Source organism: Zootoca vivipara, chromosome 6 (assembly GCF_965207765.1).
Source record: "Zootoca vivipara chromosome 6, rZooViv2.hap1.1, whole genome shotgun sequence".
Classification (NCBI taxonomy): domain Eukaryota; kingdom Metazoa; phylum Chordata; class Lepidosauria; order Squamata; family Lacertidae; genus Zootoca; species Zootoca vivipara.
Genome location: NC_142589.1, coordinates 48,529,428 through 48,548,071, shown reverse-complemented (window position 1 = coordinate 48,548,071; position 18,644 = coordinate 48,529,428). Strand labels below are relative to the sequence as shown.

Sequence of the window (18,644 nt, the reverse complement as noted above, 5' to 3'; positions counted from 1 at the left end):
GGGCGCGAGGCGAGAGCGGGAATGAGCGCGAACGAGCGAGAGAGGGTGAAGGAAACCACAAAGAGATAGGATACGTACTCTTACGCACCCTAGAGTCTTCTAACGACCAACTGCTAGGATGGTTAGTTGAGAGGCGGGGCTGCCGCGGGCTGCTTTCATTGGCTGTGGCGTTTCTCATTTCCTCTCGAGTCATGTGTGCTTTCTCTATGGTACGGTTTGCTCAGGATAGTTTGACACAGATGGGCGGACTCGGCTTCATTCAACCTTCGTCTCTATGGTTCCCGGAAGTGTGGCCTACTGGTTCCGGTGTAGGATTCGGCGGGTGTGAGGCGAGTGGTGTGCGGGACGGAGCGGAGGTTCAGCGCGGCCGGGGAATGCTTGTGGCCTTCTGAGCCGCTTTCCGCTTTCGCCATGTCCGTCGTGCCGCCCAACCGCTCCCAGACCGGCTGGCCCCGTGGGGTCAACCAGTTCGGTAACAAATACATCCAGCAAAGCAAACCCCTCACGCTCGAGCGGACCATCAACCTGTGAGTGGCGCTCGGTGCCCCCCTCCTCCTTCCCCTCCCATGAGCAGCGGAGAGCCACAGCGCCACGCCTCCTCCGCCTCTTTCTCCCGCGTCTTTACTATACTGTACTAGGATTCCCCCCCCCCAAACATCCTCTCCCTTCCGCCGACGTCCCAGCACTTTTGTCTTGCACCCCTCCACGCGCGATAAAAAAGTCGAGGTCCTATTCACACGTGCATGATTTCGCGCGGCTTCCCTGCACTTGATTATTATCGGCGCCTGGTTCTTTTGTGCATGTGTCGTAGCTCAACGGTAGAGTAGCTTCCTGCCGTTGCATGTCGGGCTGGGAATACTTGCTGCCTGAAACCCTGGAGAGTCGCTGCCAAACAATATAGGCGACCGTGAACTAGATGGGGGGTCTCACTTTGCTTTAAGGTTCCCTAGGTTCCTCAGTCGCCCACACTTCCGCTCTCGGGGGCACCTTAATCTGCCTCCACCCAAAGGGTTTTGCAGCTTGCAGACCACATCCCCCCCCCTTTTAAAGGATGTGTACCTGTTTACTGATGCACTTCTTTTCTGCATGTATCACTTGGGGGATTTTCAGTAGAAAAATCGTATGGGGCGGGGAAGGGCAGTCTGGATCCCCTTCTAGCAACACAAAATTACAAATATAAGCAACTGAGTAAGAAAACAGATCCAATGATTTCCTTTGACACCGAGTCTATATGTGGCATTGTCATTTAAATACTGTATATATTTCAGCAAGTGCAGGACAGGTGGAAAAAGGTCTTGACCCCCAGCCGATAAGAAAGGTGTGGGGAACAGCAATATATTAAATGTATGGCTCCAGGTAGGGCTGTGAAATACTCTTCTCTGAAACCCTGGAGAACCACTGCCAGCCGGAGTAGATCCCCTGTCTGAAACCCTGAAGAGGTGCTGCTGGTCATTTTGTAGACTAGACTGAGCTAGATGCAGCAACTGTCTTGGTTTAGTGTAGGGCAACTGTCTATATTTTCTGCACGTTGTTGCTTTGTGCATGTGGGACTGCAGCTCCAAAGCGTACAGTGAAAATGGATCGTGTAACACAGCTCAGAGTCACTGGCTATACCCTGCTCTGTGTTCAATTTTTGAACTAGATTGTCAATATGCATGAAATACTGTATTTAAGGTGTAATTCCTTTTAGGTATCCACTCACAAATTACACTTTTGGGACCAAGGAACCCCTATATGAAAAGGACAGTTCAGTGGCTGCCCGGTTCCAGCGCATGAGGGAGGAATTTGACAAGATTGGAATGAGGCGGACTGTCGAGGGGGTCCTTATTGTGCATGAACACAGGCTGCCTCATGTGTTGCTTTTGCAGTTGGGCACAACTTTCTTCAAACTGTAAGTGAGCTTTAACAAACCTAGCAATGCATAATGATACATGTTTGAAGCTCCACAGAGAAAGTAAATGGCTTGTGGATGGAGGGCAAAGGCGGTTTTAGGGTAGCTCAACCAGTGTGGCTGCACTGCAGCGAGCGCCATAACAATGCTGTAGAACGGAGTGAGAGACGGGGGGGGGTAGCATTGCGCAGAGCACCACTGCAATTTGAGAGCCCTGGTCCATCACTGTGGAGGGGGAATTTGGAGTGGAGAAGCAGCTGGGCCTGGGGAGGGAAGCGCCACTCTCCCTCTGGAGAGCTGCCAGTCAGAGTAGACAGTACTAGCCTGGATGGCCAAATACAGTCCAACCTGATATAAGGATGTACCATAGCCAATATTCCTATGTATTTGCTGTAGCATGCGGCTTCTAGTTCCAGTTCTGGTGAGTTCAAACACAGTTTAGGCAACTAACTGTGTTTTTAGCTGGCCACAATAGTAGCTTTAGACTGCAGGCTACTGGGGAAATCTGAAGAGGATAAATCCTACCTAACTGAGGTCCATTGATTTCAGTGGGTCTGCCTGAGTAATACTTAGATACAGACCATGGCCTTCCATTTTAAATAGATTGTTGTTGGTCCAATAGTCAACTCCAGTGGGGCTTTCTCTCAGGTAATTTGGGTTACTTCAGCTTTATTCCCTCTACAAATTACAATGTAAAGCAGTATATAAATGGTTGAAATAAAAAAAATGCTGCGTTTTTTCATCTATCCTTTCTGAATATTGCTCATCACCTTCCTCCTGCTTCTCTTAGAAAACTAAAAGGTGATGGTGATCTGACTGCACCACACATGACTCTTCTAATCTCTTTGCAGCATTAGCTAGTCTAAATTCTTGGGAATAGTTTCACAAGTTTCTGAAGTTAATAGATAAGCCATTTCTAATGCCCGCAGCCAACTAATTCTGGAACAAAATCCCTGGGTCCATTTTTTGATTGCAGAATTTGCACAGGAGTAAAGCAACAACATAGTTCTTCTAGGATATTGTCACCCGCACAGCAGTAAACTGCAGTATTGTACCTCAAAGACTGTCTCTCATATTAGCTGACCCCGACCCTGCAACGGAGCAGAGCTATGGCTCTTCTACAAGAGGTCTGGATAGTGGCAACACGAGAACAGGCCTTTTCTGCAGTGGCTCCTCTTTTGTGGAATGCTCCCCCCAGGGAGGCTTGCCTGGCACTTTCATTACATATATTCAGGCACCAGGGGAAAACATTTGGCTGAGGTAGTAAAACATTCTCAAAACAGCTTTTTTGACATTTACTGCAGTGTTACTTTAAAAAATATTTTAATTATGACTGCACCTAAAACATATCCTTTATCATGACTTTATTTTCCACAGGCCAGGTGGTGAACTTAATCCAGGAGAAGATGAGGTAGAAGGTCTCAAACGTTTAATGACAGAGGTAGATGTCACAATTATTTGCATTTTTATCCTGAGGCTTTAGGATGGATAACAATAAGCCTTTTATGGTTGCATTCACATGAACAAGGTGAATAGCATTCAACACACCTGTAAGGTAAATTCAGGAATTAAAACACCTTAATTTTTAATAAACTCTTAGGTGCGGAAGTATGTTTGAAGTTTTGCCAATCCATGAAAAAGTCCAGTGAGTATGTACTGTATTTGAGTTCTGAGTTTTTCTGGTTTTCCATATGAAAGCTAACAAACCCTCACTCTAAGGCAGCTGTGGCGAATCTTTCCTAGCTAGCTGGCAAGATCCTTCTCTCCTCACCCATGGAGAGCCAAATTTGACAGGTAGTCAGAGCTGCTCACCTGTCAGGTACCTTGCCAAGCACAACATCATGCCATATTAATACTTCGATTTCTGTTCTTTTCAGCAAGCTTGTAAGGCACCCAGCTAATTGGCCCCCGGTGCCTCTCTTTCCCAGTATTTGGTGCTGGCCTCATCTGAGGCTTGTGTGGGGTTTAGGCTTTGGGTAAGGTGCAAACATCTGTTGCTGCTTTTGACTGACCCTTACATAGGAGTGCTAATTCTATCTTAGTTGTAAACTCAATGTTTACTGAAAAGTGCCTCTTCTCCATAAGTGAAGCATGGAAGGCTCTGGGGCTTCTGTAATAGAGACTTCTGAGTCAGAGGATGACAATGGAATATTCTTCAGTCTAATGTGCTCACTAGTTGTTCCTGGGTCTGACCTTCCATGCAATTCCGCTTCTGACTCAAAAGTCATCAGTTTCACCTCCTGAAAAAGAGAGTCAAGACAGCTCCATTCCTCTCAACTCACTGTCTTTCTCCTTGGAATGTTGTGCGCTAGTTGCATTTTCCTTAGCTATATTTTGTTTTGGATTCTTTTCATTCAGCTCCCGCTTTCTCTTCCCTTCACTGTGTGTGAGCTTCATCTGCCTCCTGCACCTTTCCTGCACAGCTGGTGCTCAGCTTGTTTATTATTTTAGTTATGCAAGCAAATTATCTGTTTTTTGGAAGTGGAAAGACAGCAAATAAACTGTCTTGATATTCTCATGGGGCAGGGGTGGCATTGGACAGTGAAGATTTGCTTTGATGGAGATCTGCATACTCAGCAGCATCAATTGCTACTGGGAAGGGAGAGGGAGGGTTAGGAGACAGGAGCTCATGTACTTGGCATTGACCAATGCTGGGAAGGTGCATGCAGGAAAACGTGGCAGCAGCTGCAGCTTTGCTCCTTTAATGCCACATTGTCTTTCTTAACTTCCTTCTCTTCTCTCCCCATCTCACTCCCTGGTCCAAAAGTCATTTCTGATGGGGTAATACACACATATTCCATAGCTGCCAAGTTATCCCTTTTTTAAAGGGATTTCCCCTTATGCTGAATAGGCTTCCTCACAAGAAAAGGGAAAACTTGGCAGCTATGTCATATTCTATTACACAAAGAGAAGTAGATGGAATGCCAAGTGTTGCAGGGACACAGGTCAAGCTAAGCTAGTGAGCTTCTCAAAAGCAATACTTGGCCATTGTTACGAACAGGCTACTCTACCATATGAGCAATCTGCCTGAGCAAGGTTGTTCTTAGCTACAATTCTTGAGAATATCCACTTAAAGAGGGACTATACCTTTGAATACCAGTTGTTGGGGAGAAATTTTTTTGCTTAATGTTCTGTAAACAAAGTATGGCTAGCACTAAAGAATACATCTATTTTTTTGGTTTATTAGACTTTTCCTTAGTCCAACAATCTTTTAAGTAGCAGCACCATTGCTTATATTTCTGTACTCTTTTGTGAACTAGTGAAAAAGTTAATAAAAACGTATTACTTTTTTTAAAAAAGACCACTTTATAAACAGTGTTTTCTTAGTGTCATACTGTAAATGATACACTGTAAATTAATGGCCTGGTTTGCATGTAATGCTAAATCATGGTTTGTTTAATGAAACCATAGATTAACCTTGAGTTGTCCCACAGACTATTTTTTTTTAAGAGCTTGTTCCTCCAAGCTTGTTTTGTTTTCCACCCTTGTTCCTTTGTAGCTTGATGAGTGTCTGGGGTGGGGGTGGTCAAAGAAGCCATGGCTCAGGAAGGGGGCTGGGTTCTCACATAATGCTAAAACAAACCAAAGTTCATAAGCAAACAGCAATTTGACAAAAAACAAATAGTAGTTAAACTGTTGGGCAGGGTTTGGATGATCAAACAAACTATGACTTAAATCATAGTTTAATAAGCCATGGCTTTGTGTTATATATGAATCAGGTCATTCAATTGACAGTATTTGTTTGCACTTCTATATTGATTAAAGAAATTTAAGAATTTAGACTATAATTTTGGGCTAGCATTCTTAATATATGACATTCTGCTATTGTGAAGCACTGGCATAGCGCATATCAGGATTTTCCTTGCATTTCTATTTTGGCAGATCCTGGGTCGCCAGGATGGAGTGCAGCAAGACTGGGTCATTGATGACTGCATTGGTAACTGGTGGCGACCAAATTTCGAGCCCCCACAGGTGAGAATTGAAGTTGCCACTAGCATTTTCATTTGATTTATTCTTTGGACTTACAACAAAACCCCTCCCAAGAACTAATTAACCATCCTACTGCATGACTCTATTGCTGGTAGAAGACTGGCAGGCTCAGGCCTCTGTAAGTCAGAGAAATAGAATTAAGTCACTGAGGAGAGCAGCATAGTTTCTTTGAATAGGATGAAAGGTTTTGGAAAATAAAAAGTGCATTAAATAAGGAGCAATGGCATTCTCCTCCCAGAACAACTGATGGCCTTTTCAGAAGCAGATGGCATTTGCTCTTGAATTTCCTCTCTTTTGCCTTCCCTCAGGGTATGCAGGCCTTTCTTAAGCAGCCCCAGGGAATGTGGGAGAAGAGGCTGCCTCAGATGTTCTCTCCTCAGGGTATTGATAGTCAAACAGCCAATGTTGTATGCTTCCTTTTTTCTGCAGAACATGAACTGATTCTATTGCAGAACATGGACTGAAAATGACCTGCTGTGTGCGTGTTCACGCTTACAGCCTTTTAGTCCTGGCCCTTATTTTACCACAGAGGCTTGACTTTTTTTAAACATCAGACTGTAGCTATGTGAAATTTCTATGCCAAACCCTGAACAGCTTTGAACCTGTGAAAGACTGCTAGCCCCCATGGAGACCTGGCAGATCATCTGGGGAACTTATATCGGTGGCACCTCATATTGCAGACCATGGTGGGGACCCACAAAGGTGCATTTTCTGCTGTCACCTCAGTTCTCTAGAACAGTCTTCACCCTGCCATACAGGAAGCATCACTGCTTACTAGCTTTAGAAATCTTTTGAATACCTCAAACCCCCCCCTAGACTTTACCTAATTTGTTAAAGATGGAGCCTGTTGTTTTGCACATTGTAATGCTTTATTGCACCAGTACTGTTTATTTCAGTCTTTAGTAACTGGTATTATTAGTGTATATTTTTGTAATATATTTTTCTTTAGCTGTAAATGATTTAGTTTTATATACAGGTGGTATAGAAACAAGCACATTTTTTAGAATTTGCAACCTAGAATTTGAAAGCAAGTGTTTTGAATCTGACTTTTTAAAAAAGCAATTGTGCATGATCCAGTGACATGATTGGCATCATGTCTAGTTTGACCCTTGGCCTGTGTTAGAATCTACAGTACCTACCGTATATTTTGCATTTGAAATATATTTGGAAAATACCTAAAGTGCTCTGGCTGTGGATATGATTCAAAGCAACTAGATTCTAACTGTCCTGCTTCAGCCCCATGAACTCTCATAACATGTTAAGTACTTCGATTTCAGGAAAGCTGTATACAGACATGAACTAATCATTATTTTTTATTGTTTCCCACAGTATCCGTATATTCCAGCTCACATTACGAAACCAAAAGAGCACAAGAAGCTCTTTTTGGTTCAGCTTCAAGAAAAGGGTAGGCATTCTGTCACATCTTTATTTTCCATATAGGTTTCCATATAGGTTTTATTGAGAGATGGCAACAAAATCCTGGGCAAGGTGGTTTATACTATCTAAACTTAAAGAGAATTCTGAAAACTTGTTTCTACTGTAGTGGTTTATATGCTGCTCAAAAGCTCCAGTGGTGCTCCTCCCCCACTCCTGTGCCATGGATGAAACAAGCTAGAGTTGTTGTGAGAAGCGAGGTTACCGGGAACCAGGCAGAGGGCCTTCTTGGTAGTGGCACCCTCCCTGTGGAACGCGCTCCCATCAGATGTCAATGGAATAAACAACTATCTGACTTTTAGAAGACATCTGAAGGCAGCCCTGTATCGGGGAATTTTTAAATGTTTGATGTTTTAGTATGTTCTGATATATGCTGTGAGCCGCCCAGAGTGGCTGGGGAAAAACCCAGCCCAGATGGGCAGGGTATAAATAATAAAGTTGTTATTATTATTATTATTATTATTATTATTATTATTATTATTGCATTACAGTATGATGGATTTTATTGTGGGAGGTAGCATTTCTTCACATCTTTTCTGTACACAGTTTCACTTAAAATTGCTTAAGTTTGGATGGATGTTGCCTTAGGTTTTTATGACTCATTCCAAGTTGCTTTCAATTTGCGTGGTTTGCCTGGATAACTTAGAATAGCCTGAGGAGTCCTCATGCCAGGCATGCTATCTGTATATTCAGACTGTACAAACCAAAGTTCTAAATATTACTATTCTGCATATGATGCAACCTAGGAATTAAGAAAACTAAACTTCGCTCAATATTTGTCTTGTCCTTGCTTGAAGTAGATTTTTATTTGATTAGATCTCTCTTGATTTGTTCTAGCTTTGTTTGCCGTCCCCAAAAATTACAAGCTGGTAGCTGCTCCATTGTTTGAGCTCTATGACAATGCACCAGGTTATGGGCCTATCATTTCAAGCCTCCCCCAGCTTTTGAGCAGGTAGAGTATGCTGTGGGTTTCCATGCTGTGGTTTCATACTGCTGCAGCTGCTACAGAAAAGCTTTCTTTAGCTCTTTCACTTGCTTGTGTAGGGAGTAGCTGACTTGAGTGCTCTGAGGATTGTGGTGCTTATGTATCCACATTGGCTTGGATCATAGGATAAATTGACTTAAGGAAAACCACAAAAGGAAGGTTTCTACCCTCCCTACAGCCCCTGATGGGTTGGGCCTCCTGAAAATGTATGTTGGGGTGCCAGGAGGAAGAGGGGTTAGAAATTCTACAAACTTCCTTAATTTATCTTAGGATCCAAGCCACTGTATTTACTTCATATCATTCAGCAGAGTACAGTACGGTACTTTAAATTAAATTAGTTTTGAATTACAAACAGTACTTCACATTCCTTGTATGTCCCCTTTCACTTTTCCTTGCGTATCAAAAGCCAACAGAAGGCACCCTACAAAAAGTGCCTTCTGTTGCTATAGTCATTGCCTGCCTTACCGTATGAGTACATTACCTCAGGAGATTAAGCCTTGATGTACTTTCTTGAACCTTGCTTGCTTGCTGGGCTTCCAATTGATGTATTATGTGCTGGCTGTCTGGTTTTTTCAAGCTGTGTTCTTAGAAACCTAAAGTTCTAGCAAGCACTGTCTGGGTGCATATAGAGCAGGGGTAGTCAATATGGTCCCCAGATTTTGGACTATAATTCCTCTCATCCCTGATGGGAGTCATGTTAGCTGAGGCTGGGATTTGTGGTCTGGAGAGCACCACATTGGCTACCCTTATGTAGGGCAATGCTAGGCTCAGTAGGGTAGAAAAAGGAAAAAACCATTAGCCCATGGGTTGGATTAAAACTAGTCAAACTTCCAGGGTGCACATTCCAATGGTAGGTGGGGCAAAAACCCAAATAAAGCAAAACCACTTGTCCCCTAGTCATCCATTCCTGCTTTAAACATATTGGAAATCAACACAGTGGGAAAAGGTTTGGGGGGGGAAGCAAAGCACACACACAGCCACCAGCACCTCAACAAAGCTATGATCAAACAGAAAACCATGTTCCCCACCGGATGTGGCAGGGTGTGTGGAGGTGGGCTTCCTGTTCCTTTCTGCACCCCTTGAGATTGTTCAGCCAGGTGAAGGAGGAGCTGGAAGCAGGTGCACAGCTTCTGCATGCTGTGAGTCAAAGGTGGGTGGAATTTCAGGTTATTGGCAACATTCTTAGAAGCAGCAACTCCTTGTTGCTTCCTGGAACAGGCCAACGTATGCAACACCACAACAGCAGCTTCCTCCTTCCTAGATCATAGCAAATTCAAAAGTAGGTCAGCATTTTATTTAATAAAATGCCTGCCTCATGTCAGAGAGCAATTCCCAAGCAGTGGCTTGCATACCAGCCAATTGCTCTGAATTTGCCAAGTTAACTGGGATTGATGTCACATGATGGACAGGTGGATGTCATTTGACCAAAATGACCTCAGGGTCCAAATGGGGAGTCCTGGCAAGCCTAGTAAATTCCATAGGCCAGAGGTTGCCTACCGTTGCAGGAGGACCTCTGGCTAGTGATCCAAGTATGTACCTATAACCTACTGGTGCATCTTTTGCAATTCATAATAGCAGATCTGTTATCCAGCCAATTAAGAATATCTGTGTGTAGTTCATGATCTTCAGTGTGAGTAATCATTACTTATTTTCCCCCTCTGCCAGGTTCAATTTTATTTACAACTGAATTTCCTGAAGTACGTGGTAGAAGCCGTCTCTGTGAGAACAGCTTTAAAATGTAGAAGAGAGAACCTGACACAAAGATTTGTTTTTTTATGTGTCCCCCTTCCCCAAACTCTCTACCATCTGAATAGGAAAGTGAATCTTGACTGTTTAGATAGTGGAATGATGAGTGTATTTGCATTTTAATCACCTATGTTGTAATAGTCACTTGACTTGACTTTTTTTAAAAATAACATTAAAACAAAATGATCTCCTTTCTGTTTTTGTGTGTTCCTTTTTCAAATGGGACTTGATGAGAGATTTCTGCTCAGGGATTGATACCACAGCATTGCATATGAGAATGAGGATGAAAGAGTACTGTCTGCATCCATCTAAATATACCTTTGGAAATGTAGGCTACTTGTTAACTAACTAAAAGCAAGGTCTTTTGTGCACAGGAAACATAGCAGGGTGTTGGGACTCAGGCTGGCAGCAGGTCTTGAAACAGATGGGGGGAATTGATAACTTTTGTTCTATCACTCAGCGCAGCCTGAAGGAGGGAACTAAGCTAGGCTAGCAAGGAAGTGTCTGAACAATAAAAGGACACAGTGTTTCAGGTGATGCTGCCTTGCCACATAAAGGCTCCCAGTTTTTGTTTGATTGCTACTCTTGGAATAACTTCTGTTTTGGAAAGCTCTGCACTAGTCAGTCATGTGAGGTTGTACTGAGAATAGCTGATTGACAGGCCGGTTGTCTCAAACGGGCGTAGTGAGGGGTGCCAGGGCCCCAGGCGCACAATTTTTGAGGTGGCATGAACCAGGTGCCCCCATGCAGGCGACCCTGGCACAGCCTGGCGCTTCTCTCCACCCACTAAGACCTGCATCGACTGGCTGGGCTCCCCACTATGTGGGCAGGCGGCTCAGCACAGCCCTCCCTGCTTTGCTCTGGTGGGGTCGCTCCAGCAGCATCTGTGGTGAGGGCTGGGGTGCCCCCCCCCGCCTGGCACGTGTGCACCTGCTCTGGGTGCTGGCAAATGCTCTGGGTGCTGGTCTCAACCATCTCAAAGTTTAGCCCCACCTGCTCTGCTAGTTTCTGGATACAGTATTGTCATTTCTGCCCTGTGTCCATTTTATTAATTTAATTTATCGATTTGATTTATTTATCTACTACCTTTCATCCAAGGATCACAGGAAATTTTACAATACACAAACACCAGAATACATAACATAGTAACAAAACAAAAACAATAACCCCTCTTTCATTTGCAAGGAGATTGGCCTCCACATTGGGAGATGAGCAGGCAAACAAACTCATGACACTGTGGCTGACGTAATTAGGTCCTATGATAGTGTTTGCCATTTGCTGTTTATAAACAAATACAGACCTACAACACAAGACTTGTGAAGGAGGGGTCAGAAAACCTTTCTGTTTTGGCGGGACAATCCAGACACCATGAATTGGTTACAGAAGTTCTTAAATTTATTTTAGATGCTTTTTTGAGGGAGTGTAATAATAAATAGTCCATACTGATGCAAGTTCTTTTGTCAGACAGTTTTGAAAAATGTGAGGGGGCGGGGGTGGAACTGAAATATGAAAAATGGGTCCATGCTATGGGGATTTTATTATTCATAAAGCTTGCAGAAGGCTCCAACCCTGATGTCAACAGATGGAAGAGTTGCATGGTGATACCGGTATCTTCCAGGAGATAAGTACTGTATCCACTCAACTACTTTGATCTGCACAACTGGCTCTTTTACAATTGTTCTGCACTTGCAATGAATTGCTTCTTCAAGGTGGAAGCATCAGCCCTTTGGAACTCATTCCCAATTAATATTAGACAACCACCTTCTCTCTATTGTGTTTTGTGTCTGCTAAAAACTTAAAAAAACAAACCCATAGTTTCATCTGCAGGGGAGGTTTTTTTTTTTTTTTACAAAGGACTGGAAATGTAAAGGATTGTGTTACAAGGCAGGGGATTAGTTGGCAATAGAAAGAAAGAAACCTCAATATTTAAAAACCTAACTATTGGTCAACAGGTATGCACTATATTTTAATAAGATGCGCAGAAACACTTGGACTATTCTGAACTGTAAGAAATGTGTGTGTGTGTTTGAATATTTTGTGTCATATACATACAAACCCATGTCTCACACAATATATTTATTTAAATTTGCTCTTCATGCTTACAAGACACCACCAAGGTTACAATGTTAAAATCAAAAGCTGTATTTTAAACATTTAAACAAACTAAGCATTATACACCCATCATGCATTACATTGAATATATAATTTATACACTTTAATTAGAAGTATAACTTTTGGCATAGATTATGCCTGATGATAATAATAAAGAGTGCGTATACTGTACTGTCCGTAGTATTAGTTACAGCCGTGTTGGTCTGCCATAGTAGAAACAATATTAAAAAAATTCTTTCCAGTAGCACCTTAGAGACCAACTAAGTTTGTCATTGGTATGAGCTTTCCTGTGCATGCAATTACATACTTAGTTGGTCTCTAAGGTGCTACTGGAAAGAATTTTTTTATTTTGTCCGTAGTGTGTGTGTCTAACATAATATTTTGTGTGGGTAATATATGCACACAGCACATGCGTGTTTGCATGTGTCTAAAATATATGTAGGGGGTGTGATGTGTTAGATGTGTGAGCATATCCCGACAAGAAACCCGCCCCGCGCGGCCTGTTCCCCCAAAATCCACCCACCTTTCCCTCTGTCCGTCCCCTTTCTGTATTTCCCCTTCCATATTTCCGCGCCCGCCGGTCACTGCCAGGCAGGGGAAGGCTCAGCTGGGCAGCTTGTCCCGTCCCTCCACCCCAAAGTCAGCGCCGGCCGCCTTCTCCCGCCCCAGGCCGGAGAGGCCGCCGCCTCCGCCGCCGAGTCAGTGGGCCGGATTCGCGACGGAGCGGGCGGGCTCCTGAGGGAGGCGCTCATTCGCTCGGGAAGAGGCCCCGGGGCGGCCAGCAGCGGGCGGGCAAGCGGGCGACTGCGCGGTTTTCGCTCCCGAGTTCCGTGCGTGTGAGCCGGAGTCGGCGGGAGTAGGCCTCTCCCTGCGGGCGCTGGGCCGTTGCCGGGAGACCCCGCGGACCGCGCTAGCGAGCCCGGGCTGGAGCCCGCCAGGCCTCCGCGATGCCGCTGCTCTTCTTGGAGCGCTTCCCTTGGCCCAGCCTGCGCACTTACACGGCGCTCAGCGCCCTGGCCTTGCTGGGCAGCAGCCTCAGCGCCTACCGCGCCCTCAGCCAGGCCGCCGAGCACACGGAAGAGCCCCCCGGGGTGCGGCTGCAGCAGGAGACCGGAGGAGGAGAGGAGGGCGACCTGTCGCCGCGGACCGGGCCCGCTGCCCTGGACGTCGCCTATTATTTGCTCTCCGACAGCCTCTGCGTTTGGGTGAGTCGCCCGGGAAGAGAAGGCGAGGTGGGGAGGCGTGATCCCCGGGGTCAGTGGGAGATAGACGGCCTGGGGAATACGGTAGGCCCCGGGTGGGGTGTGCGAGGGGGATTACTTCGAAGAAAGGTGTGAGGAGGACGGGGCTGCTGAGGGTGAATTAGGAGACGGGGCAGGGGTGGGCGCCTGATTTGGGGGAGAATGAGAGAAGTCATGGGGCACAAGTGGCCCACCTGTAAAGGAGGAAGACCTCTAGGCAACGTGGGGTGGGAGCCAACAACCCCACTCAGGCCGGTGGGCTAGATCCCACGAAGTTGTCCTCGGAGTAGACCGTAGACCTAGTGAAATTAATGGGTGCCGGTTGGACTAATCCTCCATGGAAGGTTGAGGGACTAGGCCCACTGAAATCGCTAACACTTAAGCATGTCTGAGTCTGGATTCAGCCCCGCTGGTGAGTGTTTTGTTTTTTTAGGGAAGAGAAGGTGCCTGGAGGAGAGGAGGAGAGTATTGTGGGGAGTGGGCACCTGATGTTTGGAGGGAGTAGGGCAGGGGCCAGCAAACCTTTCCAGCAGGGGGCCGGTCTACTGTCCCTCAGGCCTTGGGGGGGGGCAGACTATTTTTTGGGGGGGGGGAGGAAACGAACGAATTCCTATGCCCCACAAATAACCCAGAGATGCATTTTAAATGAAAGGACACATTCTACTCATGTAAAAACCCGCTGATTCCGGGACCATCCGAAGGTGATTGGGCCAGATCCGGCCCCCAGGCCTTAGTTTGTTTACCCTTGGAGTAGGGTGTATCTCCCATCTTATTCCTCATAGACACCATTCACAGCAGTAATTCCCTTGCCAATACAGTATACTCCTCCCTCTCAAAGAGGCCCAAAGAAATGTGGTCCTTGTAGAGTGGGTCAGAGGGTTGGATCTTGCAAGGTGTAGAGACATAGTGGGACACACTGGTGAAAATATTAGGAACGAGGATACTGCATAGGCTTCTCTTTCCCCCACATTATGGGATGTGTGTGTTGTAGGGGATGTTCAAGGTAGCATCAGGGTGATGAGAGTAACTCCGCATGGCATGGTGTGGGTATAATGACAGGGAATAGGGTATGTGTGCCTAAGGATCAGTGCAGGAATTACATGTGCTTGTTTGGGGAAGAGGGTTGCTAGTCACCCACTGCTCCCTGACATTCTGTTCGTATTTGCACATCTGAGTAGGGGGGGGGCATTTTTTTGGCAGAGTGATATAGCTGACAGAATGAGAAGGCATCTGAAAGGCAAATGTAAAGATTGTTAAGGGTCAAAAAGTGTGGGGACAGAGTAGCAGATAGGGAGTACTAAGGGTTACTCATTGTCCCTAAGGAGATATTTAGTGGAAAAAAGTAGTTGCTGGAAGCTGGCCTAGGAGTTTTGGGGATACATAATAGACAGCACCTAGAAAAATAAGGGGACAGTGTACTAACTAGTATGTAATGGTGCTAATGAAGAGTTCATTTAATGTTGGTTCCAACGTTGTCTGGTCACCTTGTATTCTCTTTCTTGCCTTGTTCTGAAGGGGTATCCCTTATTCCAAAGCATCTTGATGCCATAGTTGTCTGGTTCAGGGGATTTGCAGGACTGCAGGACTATAATTTTATTTTGGCTATTTGTTAGTTGCTTTTCAGGACCAAGTCCTCACAAAATGACAGAGAGAAAGAAATACAATAAACTTCAGGCAGAATATGAAGCATTGAGAGGATGTAGACAAATAGATGTATTGGAGATAACTGAACTATCAGTAGATTACCAAAGTGCTCTTAAGGAAAGGCAGTAGTAAAAATATAAGTTGATGGCTTTCCTGAATGTCAGAACTTAAGGGGCCAAAGCAAATGTTAAGTCGAAGACAGTTCTCCAACTGCAGAACTACTATTGAAAAGATGCTGTGCTGTGCGCTCAGCACCCTAATTGATTTCCTGCCCAGAGTGGCTGGGGCAACCTAGGACTCAGCTAGACTGGAAAAGAAAAAGTGATTTATATGCATTGTATGTGCGATATAACATTGTACCACCAGATGGCGACATAGAGTCTCATTTTTCTCTACGTGTTTTCCCTGTTTAAATTTACAACACTTTAAACTGAAACGCTTCTTTGATGTGTCTAGATCCAGCCCCAGTCAGCTGGGAAGCTAATAAATTAATAATAATAATAATATAATTTCACCACAAGGAGAAACCTCAGACACACAAGGAAGACCTCAGACACAGTTCTTAAATTTACAAGTAGGATCATATGAGAGCAGGCTTCAGTTTAGATGATACAGTCCTGAACCATTTAGGACTTTGCAGGTCCTAAATGGTTCATTATTTATTATTATTTATACCCCACCCTTCTAGCTGGGTTTCCCCAGCCACTCTAGGTGGCTTACAGCATATCTAAAAACATAATAAAAACATAAAGCATAAAAAACTTCCTGATACAGGGTTGCTTTCAGATGTCTTCTAAAAGTTGTGTAATTCTTGACATCTGAAAGGAGGATGTTCCACAGGAAGGAATTGGGCCAAGACGACAACGATGATGATGATGCTACCATAGAATGTTAATCAGTCAGAAGCCTGGTTATAGAAAAATGTTTTTGCCTGGCCCCTAAAGATATGTAATGAAGGCACCAGGAGATTTTTGCTAGGGAGAACATTCCACAAAGAGGAGCTACTGCAGAGAAAGCCCATTCTTGTGTTGCTACCCTCCAGACCTTTCATGGAGGAAGCACACAAGGGCCTAAGATGATGATTGCAGGGGATCATATGGGGATAGATGGTTCTTGAGGTATTGCCGTCTTGAGCCATTTGAGTCTTTATAGATCAGAAGCAGCACTTTGAATAGGGTCCGGAAACTAATTGGCAGCCAGTGCAGTCAGGCCAGGATTGGCGTTACGGTATATGCTCAAACCATCTTGCCCCAGTTAGCAACGTGGCTGCTGAATTCTGCACCAGCTGAATTTTCCAACTGTCTTCTGAGGCAACCTTACATATAACATGTTGCAGTAATCTAAGACAGAGGTTAGCAGAGCATAGATGACAGACCTGAGGCTATCCCTGTTGTCGTGGTAGAGCACAGGGTACCTTTTGTCTCTCCCCCACCTTGGCACACCAGCTCTTCCTCCGAAGACCACTGGGCTGCCCCCTTTCCGGGGAGCACCAAGCTATACCCCGTCGCTCTACTGAAGTTACTGGTAGTCTGCCACCACCAAACGCTATAGCCAAGCTGTTTGGACAAATATTTCTCTGGTAGAGGGCAAAGCAGCAAGGACTGGTTTAGCAATATGAAGCCAGAAAGGACCAAAACCCACAGAAATCTCTCTTAACTATTTATTATAGAAAGATAGTTAAACAGACAGAATATAGCAGTTCTCAGGAAAGGAATTACAAAGATAAAACAATAAACAACTTAACTTACGAATACAAACTTAAGAAGGTGTTGAGAACAAAGCTGCATTTCTCCATCCTGGCAACTTGCAGCGGAGAGCCCAGCAAGCTCGGCATTTCTCAGGCTCTTTGAAACAGCAAGACAGCAGGCAGAATTTTTATTTGCAGAATAAAAAACACTTTCTCTTTACAGACTTAAATCCCCCCAAACCCCCTCAGGGCGTACACACAGCACACGTGGGATTTCAGATAACAAGCCAATCCACATTAGCTTTACTTTCAAATCAACCTATCAATAGAGGACAGTGCGTTTGTCTTGTCAATCAATTAAGAGCTTATGCAGATGTTCGGTGTTTACACATCAATCACTCCAGGGCAATCCAACCTTCCTGTTCTCAGACACAAATGAGAGTCCTTAGTTCTTATCAAGAGGATGTGAGATAAAGCAGCTGCAAGCTGTGAGAATTAACACTTAAATCAAAGGCTGGGAAGAGACAACTGGAATTCCCTCCCTTAAGTTGAAAAGGTGAACTTCCCAGGCCCAGGCTGTTTAAAGCTGAACCAGGGTCCCACAATGCTTTGCAGCTTTCCCTGCTTACTTTGCGGGGTTAGGCATAGAGATGCTTGTAATATCACGACACCTGTTCATATAGGGATGCAGTTGGGCCCCCAACCAAAGCTGATTGAAGACACTCTGCACTACTGAGGGTACCTAATCCCCAGGCTATGTACTCACTCCTTCAGAGGGAGTGTAACCCCATCACGAGCATGCAACCTCTCTTCCAGTCAATCTAGGGAACCACCCACTAACAGTTACTTAGTGTTACCTGGATTGAGTTTCAGTTTGTTTGTCTCATCCAGTTCATTACTGAGACAAGGCAACAGTCCAGCACATCAATTGCCACACTTGTAGATCTAAAGGAGAAGTAATGCTGTGTGTCACCAGCATATTGCTGATGACATTCTTCAAAACTCTGGATAACCCCACTCAGTGCTTTCATGTAGAAACCACTGAGTGGGGATTAAACAGCATAGGGGATAAAATAGAACCCCAAATTGAATGTTTTACAGGGCCTCGCCAAGTATCACCCTCTGGAAATAATCCAAGTTGAACCGGAACCACTGCAATGTAACAGTGCCACCCAGCCCTTAAATCGGACAGCTGTTCTAGAAGAATATCATGGTCATTGTTATCAGCCAAGATGAACAAGTGTCCAGAGCAAACGTGGTTGCCCTGACTGATTCAGGCATTTTGTGCACATCCTTGAGCCTTAATAACCAAGACACATCCAACACAAGAGGACTAGACAGTGCCCTGGACATTCCTTGAGATTCATCTGCTGTAACAGCAGAGTCAAGATCCCAGTGGATGCAAGTGATTTTTTCCTCAAATGCTTTGCAAACAAGTCACAGCAAGCTACTGTCAATTCTCCCACCTCATTTGCACACCTGCAAAAGCTCTGCCAGATGGCACAGTGAGGATGCAATGGAGGCAGCAAAGTGCGCTTCAGGAGGCATCAGCAGCTGCATAAAATGACTTTGGCCCCTGAGTCATAGGTCATAGAGTTTTGTCCTACTCGGTGCTTCATAGATCTCCCCGGCATAATCTCCCACAGCTCTTACACAAGTTCAGTGTTGGCAATTTGTTACACACACCACAGGCATGGTACGAGCAGGCTAGAATTATAGTTCCTTGGTGTCAATGAAGTGATCTGCCTTCCAGAACATTCTCTGGCCAGTTTTAAACTTGTAGAGCAAGGTCATTGCCTTGGGGTTGTTGTTAATGGTTATGCAACCTGATCAGTGGCCTCAGTCCCATGGCTACAGGCTAAGATTATGCTTGAGCTATGTATCTCATGTTTGCCCAGAGTGTGTGGAGAAATA

The 18,644-nt window shown here is 44.9% G+C and overlaps 2 protein-coding genes across 2 annotated transcripts in view; both read left to right on the top strand.

Annotated features, from left to right (window-relative positions):
- Positions 1-308: 308 nt before the first annotated feature.
- Positions 309-10,237, top strand: NUDT21 (nudix hydrolase 21). Its single transcript, XM_035120667.3, has 7 exons — positions 309-527; positions 1,691-1,891; positions 3,269-3,332; positions 5,774-5,863; positions 7,211-7,286; positions 8,153-8,267; positions 9,966-10,237. The coding sequence occupies exons 1-7, from the start codon at positions 412-414 to the stop codon at positions 9,985-9,987; spliced, it is 684 nt and encodes a 227-aa protein (XP_034976558.1). The 5' UTR covers positions 309-411; the 3' UTR covers positions 9,988-10,237.
- A 2,504-nt stretch (positions 10,238-12,741) lies between these two features.
- AMFR (autocrine motility factor receptor) overlaps positions 12,742-18,644 on the top strand; it is a 36,260-nt gene continuing 30,357 nt past the window's right edge. The window contains exon 1 of the mRNA XM_035118147.3: positions 12,742-13,363. Within this exon, the coding sequence (XP_034974038.2) occupies positions 13,106-13,363 (258 nt within the window). The 5' untranslated portion in view covers positions 12,742-13,105. The remainder of the gene's footprint in view (positions 13,364-18,644) is intronic.